Source organism: Bacillus rossius, chromosome 13 (assembly GCF_032445375.1).
Source record: "Bacillus rossius redtenbacheri isolate Brsri chromosome 13, Brsri_v3, whole genome shotgun sequence".
Lineage (NCBI taxonomy): Eukaryota > Metazoa > Arthropoda > Insecta > Phasmatodea > Bacillidae > Bacillus > Bacillus rossius.
In genome coordinates this window covers 48,361,811-48,384,060 of record NC_086340.1, presented here as the reverse complement: position 1 = coordinate 48,384,060, position 22,250 = coordinate 48,361,811, and the positions used below count along the sequence as shown (strand labels likewise).

General features: G+C 39.2%; 1 protein-coding gene across 3 annotated transcripts in view; it reads right to left on the bottom strand.

The window, feature by feature from the left end:
* The window catches only part of LOC134538547 (nidogen), a 183,762-nt gene that overhangs the window by 48,083 nt on the left and 113,429 nt on the right, over positions 1 to 22,250 (bottom strand). For all 3 annotated transcript variants that reach the window (XM_063379965.1, XM_063379966.1, XM_063379967.1), the window contains 5 exons: positions 21,898 to 22,023; positions 19,095 to 19,223; positions 15,202 to 15,422; positions 8,341 to 8,497; positions 7,339 to 7,467 (listed from right to left, as the gene is read on the bottom strand). In XM_063379965.1, the coding sequence (XP_063236035.1) occupies positions 7,339 to 7,467; positions 8,341 to 8,497; positions 15,202 to 15,422; positions 19,095 to 19,223; positions 21,898 to 22,023 (762 nt within the window). The remainder of the gene's footprint in view (positions 1 to 7,338; positions 7,468 to 8,340; positions 8,498 to 15,201; positions 15,423 to 19,094; positions 19,224 to 21,897; positions 22,024 to 22,250) is intronic.

Below are 22,250 nucleotides of genomic sequence, written 5' to 3'. Positions count from 1 at the left end.
AAAAACACAGATGAGAAGACAGACAAAATGTTTGGCAAGTGATTTTTCGTCAAATGAAATGGAACAGGACAGTGCTTATCAGAATGAAAGTACAGAACTACTTTTGTGCAAGGAAATGTATTTTACAAAGACATTTCAAGAGAAATCACCTTTAAATGAAATAGATCTTGCTGACATGGAAGAAATAGACTTAGATTTAGAGGCCAGGCCCCTTTCAAGTGACGAAATTTCTCTTGAAGGGCTGAAATATGTTTCTGGCTATATAGCTCACCGTTTCAGAAATAAATATCCTGACCTTGGCACTACGGATTTCAATTCGGAGGACGATAGCTGGATACATGTACAATCAAAGGGTAACTTAAAATGTCCCACAAATGAATTTTTTGAATTAATAAAGATCGCTGAAATGTGTTTTGATAATGTTCATGGCAACAATTAGTGCAAAAAAGAGCGGATTTTTGAATCACTGACTAAAATTTGCGGAACTACTGAAAATAAATATCCAGAAGAAGTTATATACTGTTTTGTCAGGACAAGAACGTATATGCGTATCAAGTATTTGAAATATTTTAACAAACAAGACCAAAAACGCAAAGAAAGAAATAAGATGAGGGAAACTACCCTCTAAGATTTTTCAGTGTGATAGTGTCCACTTTCCTTCACCATAATATGTATGTTCATAATTTATTTACGATGTTTTTTAACTACTATATTTAAGAAAAGCATTTATTGTGAATATCGCAGCAATTATTTATTTATTTATTTATTAGATTTGTGACATGCACACCAAAAGCCGAAGCTTTGGAGGTGTGCACAGAACAAGTAATAAAAACACGACACATACAAGCGAATAAATACAACATAAAAAAAAATACAACATAAACAGGATAATAAAAGACGACACATACAAGCGAATAAATACAACATACACAGGATAATAAAAGACGACACAATAACAAACAAAACAAAACAGCAACTGAGATAATCTTAACTAAATGATCTAGAATGGGAAGAATAAACAGGATTATAAAATTACTCAAGATATTAGGGTAATCATAAAAAATTAAAATTTAAAGTTTTTAATAACATTTTCATATTTATTGAAATTTGAGATAAGTCTGTAAATTAAATCATTATTATTGTGTAAGGAACATAATAGGGATCGAAGGCGGCTTTTGAACTGCGGGACTCGAATACCAGAGTTATCAAGTAAGTATAAGCAATTAATTTTTGAACTATAGCATTTAAACACAAACAGGGCATCCAGATGGATGCGATGATTTGAAAGAGATTCTAATTTGGGTAATTGATGGTGTCTAGAACTAATTATTTTGAAAAATTTATTTTGTATGGATTCAATTTTGTCACTATCGGTGGTGTTAATACTGTTCCAGATAACTGAGCAATATTCGAGTTTACTTCTAAGGACAAATAAAGAGTAAGAATGGATTCAATATTAGATGCATAGTAAGTTATATAATTTATTAAATATAAGGTTCTACGGGAAAAGGATACTAAAGAATTAACATGTTGATGAAAGAATAGTTTGGAGTCAAGAATAACACCAAGATTTTTTATACTAAGAGATTTGGAAATTTTTGAGTTGTCAAGAAAATAATCATATTTAACTGGATGAATTTTCCTTGTGAAAGAAATAATTTTTGTTTTATCTTTGTTAAGTGAAACTAAATTCATTTTACACCAATTATCAATTTCAGTAATATCAGATTGAAGAAGCAGACAGTCATTTAAGGAGGAAATTTCTCTGGATATTTTAAGATCGTCAGCAAACAGAAAACCAGTAGTATGATGAAGAACTTAAAAAATATCATGGATATAAATATTGAATAATAAGGGAGATGAAGTACCCCCTTGAGTAACACCAGAAGTAGCATGATATAAAGTAGAAGTGTTTTTATTAAGTGAAACAAAGAAACATCTATCTTTAAGGTAACTAGTAAACCAGGTTATATAATTATTACAGAGACCGAAGTTAGAAAGTTTAGCTAGTAGGGCTTAAGGTATTTATTGTATTCCAAATATTGAGTATGTCATTTTTATTGCCTTTATTAAAAATAGTATATACGTTAAAAATGTAACAAAATTGCGATATTTTTGTATTGCTATTGCAATTTTGTTTCTTGTAAACATTATTGTAGACTTTTTCATATTGAAATTAAATTTGCTATAGGGGTGTTTGTATTTTAATTTTACAGTTATAAGATATTTATATGTTGTTTACTGTTTACAAACATTTGAAAAATATTTCCTTAACCATATTTCCATTTCCATGGCAATAGTCTTGTTAGCTTTTCGGGTAACTCTTCTACATGGATGATAAGATGGTGCGACATCTAAAACATATCACACCACCTTTACATAACTATTAAACTAAGAGGTGTTTTCTTTACATAATATTAAAGCACAATGTTTCCTTGTGGCGTAGGTGATTTAGAATTTCCATTTATCTAGAAAAATGCGCTTTCAGAATGTTTTTTAACATACAGTGTGTAGCATTGCAGGCTACTGCCCTTCCCAATTGTTCGCTTTCTTTTTTTTTTTTCTCCTCTAGATAATAATTAATAACAGGGTATTTATTCATAATTTCAATAATAATGTTTCTTCATGATAAGAGATATTTTTTATGCTCATGTGAGCATGATTTAGTGTAGGAATGGACATGTAATTAAAAGCAATTCAGTTTATTTAATATTTAATTAAGATGTAAGGAATGAGCCCTTAGGCTTTGTTTTTACTTGCTCAGTTTTGTAACCACGTTTTAGGTGATTTAACGTATGTATTTTAAATAAGGCTGGTAAGATTGTTTTTCAGAAATCGGAGGATTGCACTTAATAATTTTGTGACATGTAGTTATATTGTTTGAAATGGATAAATTCTTAAATGATTTAAAGAGCAGATTTGAAAACTTTCTGAAGAAGCAGGCAGGTGGTTGTTACACCGTCGGCAGACATAATTAATATGGTTTCATGCTTTTTAATGTAAATTATAATTATGTTTCTGTAAAGTAAGAAAGTCCCTAGACTGAATAATTGAAATATGGGCATGAGAAATTACGTTTTTGGAGTTTGAATGCAAGTTGTGAGTATTGCTTAGTTTTTCATATTGATACAAATGTATGGTAATATAATTTAAATCAAGTAAATGTTATAACATGGCCAGTGCTTTGTGGGTGATCTGGGCTGATGCAATAGCTGTTCCGAGTTGCGACACCTTGGCGCCAGACGCGTCCGGCGTGCGAGAGAGACAGAAAAGGTTGGACTTGAGAAATGCGTAGTAATGCTGTTGCCATGCGCCGGGATTGGCTGGCCCTTTCAAATATGAATTATGTTATTGGCTTAATATGTCGTCACCAGTCGTCATAGTCCCTCTGGTAAAAAGAGCGGCTGTGATTGGCTGAGAGGTCACGCAGCTGCCTATCCTGGAGAAGGCAACTGCGTCGCCTCGGAACTTCAGTCTTTGTCTGGCGAGGTACCATGGCTGTCACGTTTGGGCAGGGGCTCACAAATTAACAAATGATGTGAGTATGGAGAACTTCGCGGCTGTGGTCTGGGCATCACCTATGTAATATTTAACCTTTTTTTGAACTTTTGGACTTTTCAATTAGAATTTATTCGGCCACAGTCGTAGGTAACGCCCGCAACGAGACTCTTTATTCTAAGCAGTCGTCGTTCCAAGGACGTAGTCCTTGGACATTGTACCGTGCGTGCATATGTAACCACGGGATTTAATAAGAATTATTATATTGCAATCAGTTTCGATAGGGTACCTCAGCCAGCTAACGTATTTTGTTTGAGTAGAATCGTGTGAAGATAAATGTTTGTGATAACTCTGTACTATGTTCAGAGCGGCAAGATGGCGGCCACATTGACCATGATCGTGTGGAACATTGAATAAATAATCTGTAAACATCCATCGTGTCCGAGAGACATTATTTCAACTGGTTAACCTAACATACCAGTAATAGTGGAACAGAGGAAGTTCCTGGCGCCCTTTATTTTGAAAGTGTAATAGGTATGTGCATTCTCACTCCTAGAAATAATTCTGAGCTAGTCGGTAGGAGTGAGATGTAACAAGTGTTTCGGAAGGTTTTTGAAGAAAAAAATTGACTACCCGTTTTATTTTTTTGCAGCTGAATTGGGGCACGTGCATGAAATATAATTAATCCGTAGGAAGCGCAATGGTTTAAAGTATTGATGTTGAAGATTTGAAAAGATTTATTGAAATAGTGTGAGAGAACGAGCGAGTTGAGTGAGAAGATGTGCGGGAGTGGCAGAAATTAGCTCTCAGCCACATGTGTGCAGTTACGGACAAAAAAATAATCCATTCCGCCTCCCTATGGCGAAGGATGAGTGAAAGAGAAACCTGCTAAACCTTCCCCTCCTCCGGGCACGATAGAACCGTATCGACTGTGTGTTAGAGGGAGAGCGAGATACAACCTTCGAGGTTTTGTTAGTTCCCGCTAGATGGCAGGCCGCAGAGCGACCACCAGCGACACCCTTCCCGTATGAAGGCCATCTCGCCACTGACGAGCTGGAACTAAGCTCCTGGCCTCCCTACATAGTAACGGTCACCCACATAGGCATCTAGACTCTTTAGTGGTCATATGATAAAAAATTCATTGTTTAGGGCCTGTGACCGTTTTTTACTGTGCACCAATCGCCTTAACATGAGATTTGCTTAACTTTATTGCGCTTATATATGGTTTATGTATTTTAATTGCAATTTTTTTTAAAGCTTGTAGGTAAAAGTTTTTTTGTTTTAATGATTGTTATGAACCATACGAACTCATCAGCGTATCTCGCAACAGCCATGATCAATTTCACGATTGTAATTGAAATTAATATATTGCAAAATGTTAGTTTAAAGTTTAACTGGTTTGTTTTATTTTTTTATTACTACCCATTATTTGCTTTTTCTGAATAATTGTGATGATAAATTTCTGGAATCTGACAGTGCATGCTCAAGAATGGGACTCAGGTTTCGGGGAAGTGAGTGTAGACAGATTGTTTCAGACAGCTCTTGGTAGCATGCGTGTGGGGAATTTTTGTCGGCATTGATGGTGGAATTAGATCAAGGTCGTGACACTGCTCATATATTTCTAAATTGTTTCTTGAAAAATTTTAAATCTACAATTACCATTTAAAATAGGCAAATAAAATAATTTACTAAAACAATATGTAACATATCTTTTCTTTGAAGTTTTTAAACATTTCTAGTGATCTATGATTTATTATCTAAATTTTTTTTTCCTTTGAAGAAATATTTTTAAATGGTTGCTGTATATGTGCTTTAAGTGAGAGCTGTTAGTTTATTTAATATGCGTAAAAATATCTATTAATTTCTGTTTTTTGCACGTAGTAAAAATATTATTGTTGAGGCTGATTTCTGTTTTTTTTTTGTCTAAGAATTTATCACTCAGTAGGAATATATTTTTCTTTTTGTTCATGTTCCATCATTGATTAGCCTTTCTTTTTCTTAAAATTAAAAAGTATTGTTATGAAAAGTATTTGTTTTAGTTGTTTTTAAGTTCTTTTACATTAGCATTTGAAAAAGAAATATTTAAATTATTTTTTTTGAAAAATTTCAAATCCTGTTCTGATAGCATTAATTAAATAAACATTTAGTAAAATGCTATATTTTTTTGTTTTTAAAGTTTGAGCTAGTGCTTTCAACACCATCACTGTCAGAACATTAAAATTCATCACTGGTATTTTTATGAATTTATTTATAGTAAATCAATTTTAATGTTAAATTTTAAAAAGAAAATTATTGCAAGCACGGATTAAAAAAAAAGTGAGTCTTTTAGTACTCGTCAGTGGTATGTAACATCTAACTTTGATAATGAGCCTTCAAGTCTTGTAACTCGCGAGAGAGTGACATTAAAAAGGTGTTGTGTATGTTTTTTTTTCATTAGATTAAACAATATAATCAAATTATCAGCCTGTTTTTTGTGGAAGATTGTGGCACAAGCAGGTGTAAGAAGAAAATTGTTTCTTTTAACAGTGATAGTTCGATTATTGTTGAGATGGAGGCGTTTGGACGACCAATTGGTACCCAGTACCTGGGAATATTTTAGAACACTTACAAAATTATTGATTTTATATTATATATTATAAATTATTATTTCACAACGTATTATAAAAGCCACATGGGAATGCATTGCACTATTCAAGACTACTATTAGCGGAACTTTATGTTTTAGTTCATATATTTGGAGTCAAAACAATGTTTTATTTAACTATAATATATTTAGAAGCATATTAAAAAAAAGTTACTTATTGAGCAAAAAATTAAAGCACTATAAAATAATTCAAATTTCATTATATAACCTCCTGCTTTAGTAGCTATGTTTTATTATTATAATAAAACAAAATTCACCCCCTTTTATCACTCCACCGGCAATCTACATAAAATTTAAAAGCACCCAACATTACTCTTTATTCAAGTAATTTATGCTTAGTTTCTTATTTATATCTTTTGTTAAAATGATAGTATAAATATTTCTTGAAAAAAGAAATCTACCCTTTTCTCACCCTTAAAATGAAGAACATTCAGAAAATTAAAAATTAATAATTTTTTTATGCTTCTTATTTATACCCAATATCTAACCTTTTTATAAGTTTCTCAGATAAGTTTCTTTTTTAATCATGTAACAATATTTCTCTTTTTTTAGTCGTCCAATTTTGGATAATTTTAAAATCTATTTGAATTAGTTGTAAGATAATAAATCTGTTTACAAATTTTCTCCCAATATATAAGCTTCATATATATTATTTTACTATTTTAAACTAAAGTAAGTAGCCTTATAGATGCATCATCGTTAGTATTTGTAGACTAATGTTAATACAAATTTTAGGTTAACTATGTTTCAAAATTTATTGAATTCCAGTAAATAGTTTTTGCTTGATGATAGAAATAAAACGAAAAACAAAAAGACCAACAGGTCGACGACAAATAAAAAAGATCTTTGAACTCTGACTTGTACTCTATATCAAAAAATCAAAAACGTTTTTGAATTTTTTTTATATATAGTCGAATCTGTTGTTAGTTTATTAAAATTATATTTTCAAACAGTACATAGAAATTCTGTTGGAAAGACAAAATTTTATTTATAATTTTCACCAAGGAAAGCAAGTAAATAACAAATTTATTCAATCTTATGTCCTCTTATAAGTAGACACGAGTTTCCTAAGTAATTAGGACATTAAAAAGCATCACAATTATCTTTGTGCTAGTCCGGTAGAAGGAGATGGTCAAACCATCGCACGTCACGCCTGACTCCAAGAATATGCATGCAGAAAGTATACTTAAACCTACCAATAGCAATCTGAAAGTAGACGACGGATATTGGGCGAGATGTCTCCCTTCCAGTTGGATGAAGACGGACGCGCACAACCGCCATTCCTTGGCTCACCAGCAGGAAGTTACTGTCGTAAGTGGGCACCCCTGCAACACAGTCTCCATAGGTAGGTGGGTGAAGCAGCAATAACCAGTATCCTCAGTAATGTGCGCACCGCTACACCAAAAATAAGTCACCTCGGGTATTTGGGTACTGCTGCAACATAGTTTCATCAGGTATGTGGGAACATTTGAAATTCCCAGTTACCTGAGGTATGTGGGCATCATCACAATGCACATTCATCTTATTAATGTGTGCATTACTGCATCACACAATCTGTGTGTTTGCAGGTTACTACAGCAATGCTTTTTCAAATTATAGTAGATACAATTTGAAGGCAATCTGATATAAAACATAAAATTTTTTTAGTACTAAAATTGTCAAGCGCCCTACAATTTCATCACCTAATACCAATAAAAGACCGTGCCACACCATCTCAATCTGAACTATATTTTTCCACTCCCTGTGTGGAAGAACTGCACAGCCTTCTGGAGTGTAACTGTTTATAAAACAAGCAGTCTTATGTTTGTTTTGTTTTCAAAAATTTGTTTATTAATGAAAGAGATACATATGTCAGTGAAGCCAAAAAATAAAACGATATATACACACAAAAAACCTTCTACACACACTTGCTGCAATTCCAGACGGTCATTGACTCTTCCTGCAGTTCATGACACGAATAAAATACAAAAGGACAATGTAGCATACATGACAAATGATTCACGACAAAATATACATACATAGTAGCATTGGGAAAAGTAGTCCAAAAAACCCCATGTTAGGTTCGTTGACATTTCTAAACTACACGTATCACGTACTTGGCAATAAGTACATGCCAAATAAATGTACTGTACCCTCTTATCTTACACAGTGCAGGCTATCGGTTGAATTGATGGTATTGAAGCAGTTAGTGCACTCACCCCTGCACTGGGCGCCGTCCCCTGTGAAGCCCTTGTTGCACACACAGCTGTGCACTCCCGTTGGCCTCAGCACGCACGTAGCATCACGACTGCACAGGCCGGGGTCGTGGTAGCACGACTGCACGGCAGCACAGGTGTAGCCGTCACCTGTCCAGCCCTGCGCACACCGTCTCTACAACCTTAGCCCTGTTTCAGGACTTGTGTCGCAGATTCCGAGTTTGGTATTTGCACTGCCAACAGTGTCTCTTTTATGATACACACTAAAATAGCTCATTTCTCCTGGGATTAGATTTTTACTGTGGTGCCTGGTTTGTCTTAAAACTTAATTCTAGGCGGGGATTTCTTAGCAAAACACGATGCGACCTGGATGTTAATTGCCACAGGTTGTTTTTTGACTTCGCTCCGTCGTGAATTTTTTGTGCCTATTGTGCTCACTTGTGATGACGAAACTGCTGTGGTGGATGGAGACAAGGCGATTAGCAGACTTAATTCAGTCTTTTCCAGAAGTCATTTCCAAAAAGTTCGGAAAATGTGATCCCTCCCTTACAAATATAACTTAACTTAAAAGATGAAATGCCTGTCCGGGCTAAATACATCAAGGTCTCGCTCCCGAAACTTCAAATAATTCAAGCCATTATCACAAAGCTGTTAATGGCCTTGTACATCCAATTTTAGCACGCCCACATTCTTAGTTCCTAAAAAGGACTCGTCAGAGCTCAGATTAGTTCACAACTTTAAACCTCTGAATTTTAAGATTAATCATGATGATGTTTTTCCCTCTCTCAATGGTAAAGAACACTTAGCTGCATCTCTGGAAAGCTAAAAATTTTTCAGTCATTAACCTCAACGCCAGTTTTCATCAGTGCCTCATTCACTCCTCTTGTTATAAATATACTGCATTTTATACCACCTAGGGACATTTTCAGTTTAATCATTTTCGGAGTGTCAATTTCGGGAGTCAAGCACTGAGCCATGTAGGATTTTGTCCTAGGTGATTTAAATTTTAATTACATTTGAACTATATTGATGACATTATTTATAGTTCTTTTGAGGAACATCTTACACACCTTAGAGAAGGGCAAACTTAACTGTGATTCCCAATAAAATTTACTTGGTGAAGGATCACATAAAATTCCTGGGCTTCAGATCATGTATAATTCCTGGTCTTCATTATTTCTGAAAGCAAGTTAATCATGGATCCTGATAAAATTTTGCCTAATGTGCATTTTTCCTCAACCAAAAAGCCTTAAAGGAGTGCAACGCTTCCTTGGTATGCTGGGTTATTATTCTCGTTTCATCCCAAATTTTGCCGCAGTCTGTGGACCGCTAAACTCCATGCCTACAAAGATTAGCATTTTTATGTGGGGCAACGCCCAGGGAAAATTCTTTAACACCCTTAAGAGGCTATTGGCATTTCCACTCATGCTCATTCTCCCAAACTTCGACAAACAATTTGCTCTTCGTCGAATCCTCCTTAGGTGGTGTTTCGAGTCGTACTTAGATTGTCGGGAGTTCAATCTGTACACAGACAATAAGGTTTTAAGTTGGCTCTTCAAACACCCGCAACAGCTGGCTAAGTTGGAGCGGTGGATAATTAAGCTGTCTTGTTTCTGTTTCAAGCTTCACCATGTAAAAAGGCAGTGAGAATGTGGTGGCTGACATCTTGTCATCAATGTTCACTAAGAACGAGTTTGAAGTACTCAAACACTAGCCCGAGACTGATGTTGAACACTGACTGTGTGTAAATTATTTCCAGTCATATTTTAATGTGAAGAAGTGTGTGTAGTGACCCCTTGAAAATAAGCATTTTGAAGACCTGCAGGCACGTAAGAGTAGTATGTCAATGTTCCTACTGGCCGAGGCTTCAGGCTGTGGAGCAGGAGCCCATGTCCGCCATCTTGGATTGTGACATTGACCTTTGAATTTGAAATTGACCTTAAATAATTGCCAACATTTGCCAAAAATTCCTCAAAATTTGCCAAATCATATCTACTCCATTTTTCCACATAATGTCCTTTCAGTTCTAAACATTTTTTGTAATGTTTCACCCGGTTATTTAACCCCTCTGCAAAGATGTGGCCGTCAGGGCCACATTTAACCTTGTAATTTAATTTTGCTTTATTGAGGTTACTGGCTTTTAGTTTTATATAGTTTTATTTTACGTATTTTTAAGTTTTCATTTTTTATTTGATGTTAATTCATCTCTTTAAATAATGGTTGTGACTGTTAATATTTTATTTTAAGCTAAGCGCTTTATTTAGTAACCATGGATTTGTAGTTACGTGATATCGATTGTGTTTCGCATGAGTTCCACTTGGTGCGCTCCCGGCGGTTTGACGATGACGTCACCGAGGCGGCCGGCCGGGGGTGGGAGGTATCAGCTGGAAGCGAGAACGATTGGCGGGACTCGTGGTGAGAACGCAGCATGTGACGGCGCGGACTGAAGAGCCGGGCGGCAGCGGGCGGTTATGGGCAGGGTCAGCATGGAGACACCACGCAGGACGACAGGGCAAGGGATTGCCCGATGATTCACACTTTGAACAAGGTAAAAAGAGGCGGCCGCATTGAATTTTTCCCTCGTGGTGTTAAACTAACTGTTGCGAAGATCGTAATTTGATTTTATGCCCATGCTGAACTTTTCTAGTTTGGACGGAACTTTTGCCCCCTTTTTGTGAGAAGAGGCCCATGTTTTTAATGTCACACATTGGTGATGTGATGACGTGTTTTTGTTAACGGTCGCCCGTTTGCCCGTTTTGTGGGACACGAAAGTTTATTTTTAAAAGAATTCGGCGTTTTGGAAAATTGTAGCAACGTTTTGAGACATTGGCATAATCAGCGTATTTTCAATTGGACTTTACTAATTGTAATGACTTTTCTGCAGTATTATAGAGTGTATGCGAGGGAGATTTGCCGCACGCACGGACTGATGTTAGTGCGTAATTTATTCATTTTTATGGAACAGTATGTCGGTGAGGCATTAGACTCTCTAGTTTATTGAAGAAGGTCAGCGAGCTGGCGGACGTCTATAATGTTAACATAATGGCAAGCTTGTAGTGATAAATTATTTCAACGAAGAGAACAATTAATGAGAACTGAGAAATACGTTTAATTCATGATTTGTATTAGAACATTTTATGTACAATTTTATATAGAATTTTATATAGATATATATATATTTTTTTTATAATTGGTATTAAGGTAGGCCATCTTGCATTTAACTTTTTTTTGTGGCCACACGTCACGACCAGTGCCGTGCTTAGTGGGGGGGTTGGGGGGTGTTTTCTCCCCCCACACAAATCGACAGAGGGGGCGAAATTTTCTACAGGAGGCGAAAAATTAAGGAGGTATGTACATATGGCTATCTTTTTTATTTCTTTTCATAATAAATTTGATAATTAATTAGTTTTGTAAAACTGTTTCATTTAATGTAATAACTGATAAAGTAATCATTGTAAGCACTAAAAGTCAACAACCACCTCATCTCAACAGAACAAATACTAATATTAATTACGTCTCTCTACATCGTCACATACGTAATTCACCATACTGGTAACTCTCACTTCCAACAACAGAGCACAAGTCTCCACCACACGTTGGGAAGGCCGACTTGCTCCAATTCGCAATCTCCGAAAATCCCTGCCGAAAATCATTGATGTTCTCAAGTGCACCAAGTCAGAAAGTAATGATGGTAGTGAGAAATGTGACTGTGATGGTCTTTTGAGTCATATATCAAAATTTGATTTCATTGTGATGCTTGTTATATGGGAAAACATCCTAACGTTGCTGAATATAACAAGCAAATACTTGCACAAGGCAGATTGTGATATTTTGACTGCAGCTGATCTCAGTGATGCCAACTCCTACAGAGTGTTCCCTCCTAGGACCAACTTCAAATCCCCATAGATTTCGATTAAAAACCCCTAAAGTTTTCATTGCACACCCTGTTTGAGAGCTAAAATTATTTTCCTTTCAACCTTACATTTCCTTATTTTTTCTGCCCAAACAGAGCATTATTATTTGGAAAAAATAACATCAGTATCTACAATTTTATATATGTACGAATTTAATTTCAGTTTAAAGAATACATGTAGGTATACTAACCTTTAAGTTCTGGATCGGTCTCCTAACATTTCGTATATATTTATTGATGTTTTTTTTTTTTTTGGCATTCTCGAAAATATTTGAACACGAATAATTAATTATTATTCTATTTTTATTCCTTGGCATCACAGAAAAACAAACGACTTACTTTGCAATCCAATAAAACTCGCGAGTACAAAAAAAACAAACGGACACAACCTCAACCAGACAACGGTTGAACGGTAAAAGTAAAAAAAATGAATTCTCTTGACCAGCAAGTTGTTGTTGGTCGTAGTGCGAAATTCAGCCACCAGCGCCACTTGTGTTGCTGTTCTTTTTTTCACTTTGTTTTCAAGACATACACTTTAAATTTCACGCCCTAAAAAAAATTCTTAAATAATGTACCCACTAAAAAATCCCCTTAAAGAAGCCCCCTAAATAAATGTACCCCCTAAAAAACCCCATTACATCTTGGTTCCCCCTAAATTTGGGGGGGAAACCCCCAAGTTGGCATCCCTGGCTGATCTTCTCCAGTCTTCGACCAAGAATATACAGAATATGAAAGCAAATGAGTTCAGCAGTTTCATGGCTAAAGCCATACAACTTGCAAGTAAATTGGGAGTATCCGTGCAACTCTCCGAAAAACGACAAAGTAGAAAGGTATCATTTTCGGATGAGTTAGCTAAAGATGAGCCAATTACAGACAAGAATAAAGCTTTCGAAGTTAATATCTAAAACAGAATGTTGGACAGGATCATTGTAAGCCTTTCCAAAAGATTTGAAGGCCTTAGAGACGTAGCAAACATGTTTTCATTCATGTATCCCTGCCGACTCATGAAACTAAGTAGCAATGATTTACAGAAATCCTGTGAACAGCTGACGAGACATTACGAGCGGGACTTGGACAGTGGCCTCTATTCCGAGCTTATTTCTTTAAGAAACATCCTGGCTGACAAACTTCCACCAAAATCTAAACCCAAAGATGTAATTCAAATAATTGTAAACAATGACTTGCAGGAAGCTTTCACAGAATCCTTTACGGCATGTAAATTGTTATTGACTATTCCAGTTTCAATAGCCACGTGCGAAAGAAGTTTCAGCAAGCTGAAACTCATCAAAAACTACTTGCGATCCACCATTGCCCAAGAACGGTTATCTGGACTGGCAATACTCTCAATAGAAAGTGACATTGCTCGCAACCTATCTTTTGATACAGTTATAGAGCAATTTGCTGCTATTAAGACACGTCGCCTGCACTGAAAACATTTCTCAGTTTATGTATACAGTTCTTCTGCAAAAAGAAATTTTTATTTATATCTTATTTTGGGGTATGATCCATAAAATATTTTCATTGTAAGATTTAAAAATAAGTACAGTGAAGAATGTTAAGTTGGATTTTTTTTAAATAAATTTATTTTCTTGAAGAATATTATTATATGCTAAAAGTATACTATTTCTGCTTTTGGGACTATTAACACTATTGAAAAAGGGTTAAACGTTGTAAAATATATTTAAAACTTACTTTTTCAATAGGAGAAATTGGAAAATTGTCAACACGTGTATGTTTACAATTTACACCAAACAACATGGTCAAATTACTGAAGTATTGATATTAAAAATAAAACTTTTTGTCTATTATTGATTTTTTTTCTTCAATAGCCTAATAATGACGTGGTTAGGGGGGGGGGGGGGGGGGGCGAAATTTTATAACCTCACCCCCCACTTTTTAAGGCTGTGCACGGCACTGCTCACGACCTTCGTTGTGATCATTTAATTATTAGTAAGGCCGTTGTTAATATTTATATACATATATATGTTGTCATCGTTATTTATATTTTTATAATATTTAATCTGTAATGATTATTTTTGAGAATGGGTTAAGAGACTGCCATTATTATCGCCTTTTTTTTGTAACCAACGTGTATTGTTATTTATAGTAAATGCTAATTTTTGAAAATTATCTTTTTTTAATAGTAATTACCCGAAGTCTTGCCTTTATTTGAAATATTGTTTGCTCTGCTTTGTCTGCTTTGCCTGACCCCTGGGCATTGGTATGGGGAATTTTTTATTGTGTAGCCTTTCATACCTTTTCATAATTTTTGGAATTTTCCTTCGCGCCCAGAGTGAGTCGGGGACGCAACCCCTCTTCCAAGTTAGGAGGAAGAAGGGTTACAAAGAAGTTCACTGCCTGGGAATTAAATCAGTAGAAAACGGCAGTCTTGAGTTCCTTGGAGTCAGCTTGACGACGTACCATTCGTTGCCACCCACAAAGCAGCCGCAGTAACATCTTCCAAGGCAGTCCAGCAAACAGCAGTCAGTCTCCAGGTCCACCGAAACGAGCGGGCGAGTCCCGCGCAAGAAGCGCGGCTACCTGCAGTGCAGTAGAGTAAAGCGGGAAGCTCGCACACAGGGGCAGGTGAAGATAATTTTTAACACAATTCGCATACTCGCACGTCTGACCACGCTTTCCTCGTCACCTGGGGTTGCTGGCGAGTACCGAAAAAGCTCTGGGCTTGGTATTGGCGGGGTGGGGCTGCTATATGCAGAGGGGTTAAATAAACTGGTACAGCATTATGAAAAGTGCTTAGAACTGAATGGCGATTACGTGGAATAATTAAGTACATATGTTGTAAACTTAAACTCAATAAAAACCTTTTCTCAAGAGTTAATTTTTTTATGACCAAACGGACCTTATTTAACGCGCTCGTGCAGCGCTTGATTATGATGGTACACTGATGCAGAAAGAACCACAAACCAACAGCGAGCAAGTGCAGTAACTACCTGTTGGCAGCGGCAGCGGTAGCCTCCCGCCCGCTCGTCGTACAGGCAGTCCGCTCCGAGGCCACAGTTCTCCAGCACGCTGCAGCTGACCTGGTCCTCGGAGCAGCTGTGCCCGTCTCCACTGAAGCCCGGGCCACACACGCAGTGGCGCTGTGCTGCCCCCTCCACCCACATGCACTGTGCGTGTGGGTCGCAGTCCGTGTCCCCCTCGCAGTCCACACCTGCGCATACCACAGCCTGCATGAGCACCATCAAGCAGCTGTGCCCGTCTCCACTGAAGCCTGGGGCGCACACGCAGTGGCGCTGTGCTGCCCCCTCCACCCACATGCACTGTGCGTGTGGGTCGCAGTCCGAGTCCCCCTCGCAGTCCACACCTGTGCATACCACAACCTGCATGAGCACCATCAAGCAGCTGTTCCCGTCTCCACTGAAGCCCGGGCCACACACACGCAGTGGCGCTGTGCTGCCCCCTCCACCCACATGCACTGTGCGTGTGGGTCGCAGTCCGAGTCCCCCTCGCAGTCCACACCTGTGCATACCACAGCCTGCATGAGCACCATCAAGCAGCTGTGCCCGTCTCCACTGAAGCCCGGGCCACACACACGCAGTGGCGCTGTGCTGCCCCCTCCACCCACATGCACTGTGCGTGTGGGTCGCAGTCCGAGTCCCCCTCGCAGTCCACACCTGCGCATACCACAGCCTGCATGAGCACCATCAAGCAGCTGTGCCCGTCTCCACTGAAGCCCGGGCCACACACACGCAGTGGCGCTGTGCTGCCCCCTCCACCCACATGCACTGTGCGTGTGGGTCGCAGTCAGAGTCCCCCTCGCAGTCCACACCTGTGCATACCACAGCCTGCATGAGCACCATCAAGCAGCTGTGCCCGTCTCCACTGAAGCCTGGGGCGCACACGCAGTGGCGCTGTGCTGCCCCCTCCACCCACATGCACTGTGCGTGTGGGTCGCAGTCCGAGTCCCCCTCGCAGTCCACACCTGCGCATACCACAGCCTGCATGAGCACCATCAAGCAGCTGTGCCCGTCTCCACTGAAGCCCGGGCCACACACGCAGTGGCGCTGTGCTGCCCCCTCCACCCACATGCACTGTGCGTGTGGGTCGCAGTCCGAGTCCCCCTCGCAGTCCACACCTGCGCATACCACAACCTGCATGAGCACCATCAAGCAGCTGTGCCCGTCTCCACTGAAGCCCGGGCCACACACGCAGTGGCGCTGTGCTGCCCCCTCCACCCACATGCACTGTGCGTGTGGGTCGCAGTCCGAGTCCCCCTCGCAGTCCACACCTGCGCATACCACAGCCTGCATGAGCACCATCAAGCAGCTGTGCCCGTCTCCACTGAAGCCTGGGGCGCACACGCAGTGGCGCTGTGCTGCCCCCTCCACCCACATGCACTGTGCGTGTGGGTCGCAGTCCGAGTCCCCCTCGCAGTCCACACCTGCGCATACCACAACCTGCATGAGCACCATCAAGCAGCTGTGCCCGTCTCCACTGAAGCCCGGGCCACACACGCAGTGGCGCTGTGCTGCCCCCTCCACCCACATGCACTGTGCGTGTGGGTCGCAGTCCACACCTGCGCATACCACAACCTGCATGAGCACCATCAAGCAGCTGTGCCCGTCTCCACTGAAGCCCGGGCCACACACGCAGTGGCGCTGTGCTGCCCCCTCCACCCACATGCACTGTGCGTGTGGGTCGCAGTCCACACCTGCGCATACCACAGCCTGCATGAGCACTATCAAGCAGCTGTGCCCGTCTCCACTGAAGCCTGGGGCGCACACGCAGTGGCGCTGTGCTGCCCCCTCCACCCACATGCACTGTGCGTGTGGGTCGCAGTCCGAGTCCCCCTCGCAGTCCACACCTGCGCATACCACAACCTGCATGAGCACCATCAAGCAGCTGTGCCCGTCTCCACTGAAGCCCGGGCCACACACGCAGTGGCGCTGTGCTGCCCCCTCCACCCACATGCACTGTGCGTGTGGGTCGCAGTCCACACCTGCGCATACCACAACCTGCATGAGCACCATCAAGCAGCTGTGCCCGTCTCCACTGAAGCCCGGGCCACACACGCAGTGGCGCTGTGCTGCCCCCTCCACCCACATGCACTGTGCGTGTGGGTCGCAGTCCACACCTGCGCATACCACAGCCTGCATGAGCACCATCAAGCAGCTGTGCCCGTCTCCACTGAAGCCTGGGGCGCACACGCAGTGGCGCTGTGCTGCCCCCTCCACCCACATGCACTGTGCGTGTGGGTCGCAGTCCGAGTCCCCCTCGCAGTCCACACCTGCGCATACCACAACCTGCATGAGCACCATCAAGCAGCTGTGCCCGTCTCCACTGAAGCCCGGGCCACACACGCAGTGGCGCTGTGCTGCCCCCTCCACCCACATGCACTGTGCGTGTGGGTCGCAGTCCACACCTGCGCATACCACAGCCTGCATGAGCACCATCAAGCAGCTGTGCCCGTCTCCACTGAAGCCTGGGGCGCACACGCAGTGGCGCTGTGCTGCCCCCTCCACCCACATGCACTGTGCGTGTGGGTCGCAGTCCGAGTCCCCCTCGCAGTCCACACCTGCGCATACCACAACCTGCATGAGCACCATCAAGCAGCTGTGCCCGTCTCCACTGAAGCCCGGGCCACACACGCAGTGGCGCTGTGCTGCCCCCTCCACCCACATGCACTGTGCGTGTGGGTCGCAGTCTACACCTGCGCATACCACAACCTGCATGAGCACCATCAAGCAGCTGAGCAAGGCAATTCTATACCTCTATCAAACTGAATGTGCGTTGCGCACATAGCACTGTAGACTGCTTCGTGCCTGTGCTCGCGAAACCGGTTACCGCAGCCGTGCCCAAAGAATATTAAGGGATTAGGTGATTATGAGACTTTGCGGCTAACAGAGTGTCTGGACGAAAAAGGTAAAAAATCTATCGTCCCGTAAAGACAGAGAACTAACTTAGTCAAGTGGCCTGTATAAAACAGAAATCTAAATGTTGTTAAGACTAGAACTAAACAAAGAAAGAAAATTTCAATTAGGATGGTAGCAATCAGATAGTTAAAATTTTTTTTAATTATAAAAAATTAATTTTTTCCCAAAAGGGTTTTAACAAATACTGTACTACACATTACAACCTGCCACCTACCTTATTCTCTAAAACAGCATTGCCTCTCACTTCATTCTTTCAAACCTTTCCTGCATGCGCTACACATTGCTCATTACATCATGCTGGCGAACATACTCTATGCAATGGTGCTGCCTTCTCCTACACTAACTTGATCTCTGCCTGCTCATGCTTCAAACTACATCCTACCAACTATAATGCTTTAAGATTGGAAACTGCCTTCTCCTCCAGCCACTAGATTTCTTCCTGCTTAACACTGCCCAGTGTCCATAACAGCCAATATGCTAATACTACATCTAAAAAGAGGGGCTTGCTTCTCTTCAGTAACTCTTCTTAAAATGTATACATACTTCCCTATCCACACAACTGGCTAACATGCTTTCAACCACAAAGCTGCCTTTGTTTTTCACTAAAACTGTGCCTGCCCTCGCTGCATACTGCCCATCACATCCTGACGGCTTACATGCATCTATTATGAGACTGTATCTACAAAAACCTCTAGTTCTTTCCACCTAAACTGCACACTATCCATGCAATTCTGCCCGCTTATATATTCTCTAGACAATACTCTAGCTACGATGAACGATGCCCACACTGTGCACTGCCATCATTCCAGAGCTCAATACATAAAATTAAATATGAGCGTAGTACGTACCTGCGGTACTGAACTATTTCATCTCATCAAAAGCCTGCGGCCTTAGGCAGAGTCCAATACACAGGATGCAACCACAATTAAACACACAAGCATAGCACGCACCTGTGGTGCTACACATCATGCCGTCTCCTTGGAAGCCCGGATCACACTGGCACATGCTGCGGCCTGAGGCAGAGTCCAACACACAGGATGCGTGTATGTCACAGATGTCCACCTCCTGGCATGACAAGTCTGCGAAACATTACAAACTCTTCTCACCAACAGCCAATGCTAATGTAAAAACAATTCAACACTTCTGAATTGATATATTTATATATATATGCAGAATTTTTTAACTACTAATGTAATTGTATTTGAAACCATATCAATAATTACATTATAAAACCTTGCAAAGTCGGTAGAATACTTTGGTTCTTCCAAGCGCTAGTGCTGGTGCAATGATAAAGGTTTCTAGTAACTTTGACCTTTGAAAGTCCATCAAATTGATTAAAAACTCCCCAAAATGACTCATCAATTTTCTATCTAAAGGAAAAAATTCAAATTTTCTTCCCAAAAATGTTGATGACTTAAAAGATCCCTAAAGCAGCCTTTTTTAAATTGCCAATGACATCCAGACCTCTAACCATTCATTTTCAAATACAATATATTAATATATATGTTTATTTGAGTGTTATGCTAAGTTGTGTTTCAGTTCGCAGAGATTTAAAACTAAATTAGAATAAGCTCGTTTTAGACAGAAATTAAGTTCCATTGCACTAGATCTGTTAGGACATTTAAAGCATTACAAAATATAATTCAAAATCACAAAAAAATAAACTCTTTATTTTTATTAATTGCATGTATAGATTTACATACATGGGATTATTTGCATATTTCAAATAAATTACATATTAAAATATACAGGAAGTTTTAAGTAAGTTGCTCGCAATAGTTAGGAATATTAAGCATACAGAGCCAACCTTGAAACGTAGAACATGATCTGGAACACCTTTGCCAGTGACTGTATACTAGCTGTACATTCTCGTCCAGTCTTTCATCACCCACTTCGTCCACTGAGTTGGAGTTTCTTAGCTAGTAAAGGTTACCAACTAAGGAATTTAAGATTTTACTGTCAATAATTTTTATGGTGATATTTGGGGTTAGAAGGAATGCTTGTTTTTCTGCCTGATGATCTTAAAGAAAAATAAATGGAAATACAACAGTTACGGCAATTCAATCTGTGATAAATCTTACCACAAGCAATGGGAAAAGGGTCTCAATATAATGGCTCACTTCTAGTATCTTTTATGTAGTAGTTCCTTATATAGTCTAAAAATAAGTTGGAAACATTTAAAGAAAGTTCTTGATCTGTGCTGAGTTGTCAAGGAGTATACTTAAAAAAATTGCAAAAATTTTGGAACCTCAAATAAAGCAAAGTCAATATTTTCGTTCTTTTTCAATTACAGGTGAAATCTGTCAAACATCCCAGGGGTAGACGAAGATCTAATTCCCAAATGTGACACCAAAGTTCATTGGGTCTGCAAAAGATTGATATAAAATATCAAAAATTAAAACTGAGTGATACAAATTTTTAAGTGTGATATGCTCGGATGAGCTCTAATTGCCAGGACCGGTTGGTGATGTTCCAGAGGATAGTACCGTGACCTTAATGGAAAGGACGGCTAACATGTGTACCGGCATAATTCATGGGACTCCGACTAAGCTCAAAACAGAAAGAGCCATCTGATGACAGCTTTAAATATGCAGTAATGCTCCGAATGAGTAATGTTTTCCTTGCCCTAAAAACCACCAGGCCTGGATGAGGTGTTAGCTTAGCAAAACCCTGTCTTGTGCTCATATACATAACTTTGCAAAGAGGTATCTATCACAGAATAATATAAATTAGTAACAACAGTTGAATTAAAGTTGTATAAATCATTATTAGTGTTACTAAACAGCTGAAATAAATAAAAATGTTTATGCTATATGCCTGTAGGCATACAGTTTATATATCAGATTTGAGTAAATATAATAATCGTGTATTTTATAATGGTTCTTAATACTTAATTTTTTATATATATAAATTTAAGGAAATAGAAATGGCAGTTTGCTACATGGAATGTGTAAGAAAATATTAATATAAAAAAATTATTTTCAATAAGTTTTATAAACGAAGTGTTTCTTATGTTATAGTTAACAATATTGCTGAGGTGTCAGGTTTCAATAGAAGTGTTAAATTTTAAGCTGTGTATTGTATTTTATAGTTTTTGTTACGAGTTCAAGTTAAAGGTCACCATATTCTATGATTATAGCTGGGACTAACCCTGCCTGAAGCATGCCCTTGAACCTCGAATCGACTAACTTATAGTACCAACAGTGCAGTGGGCTAGTGACGATATGGTGGCGACGTGGGAACGATTTATTAGAAAATATGGTTTCACATTAGTAAAATTGTTAAAGTGGTACAATGGTAATGAAAGACTTGATGTAAGTTTTTGGACATACGCCATTGCTAAGTCTTAGCAATGGCGTATGTCCAAAAACTTACATCAAGTCATGCACTCCCATTGCACAAATCTTTTAAAGATAACGGTAATGAAAGAGTTTATGCTTTACGTTGGGATGGTGATGAGAAAATGGTGGTAGTAAGTAAGCTGCAATACTATGGAGTACTGGTGTTAAAGTGGAATGGTGAACCCTGATTTTGTACTAAGCGGTTACCACGTGATAACTGACAGATTTCTTCTAAACACAACTTTTGGTAAAAATTAATAAATAAATGAATGATAACCAGCGAAAACCATCATTAGTCATGTTCCAGCATAATTATGTATAGCGAGCTACTGATTTTCAATATGGGTTGTAATTATAAAATGCTCATTCTCTTATTCCTATCACAGTTTTAATTCTTTAAATATTTGGTCACCTATTTCTTCACAGTTGTATCCATCCCCTTCATAGCCTGCATTGCACTGGCATTCGTAGCGATCAGACTTAATGTTGAACACACACTGCGCATAGGGATGGCAGTTCCTGATTTCATTACACGACACTGCACAAACAAAAACAAAACATACAGATATATCTAATCACTTTGGGCAAAAACTTGAAACTAAAATTGTATTATACATGGAATATAAATATATAAATATAAATATATAAATATTTATATATATTTATATATTACTAATGAATACATTCTTTTTCATTCTGCGTAGCAAATATTTCATACTGTAGTACTGGTCGTGTGTGGAGTGCCTCGCTAGTTTCTAAATCTCA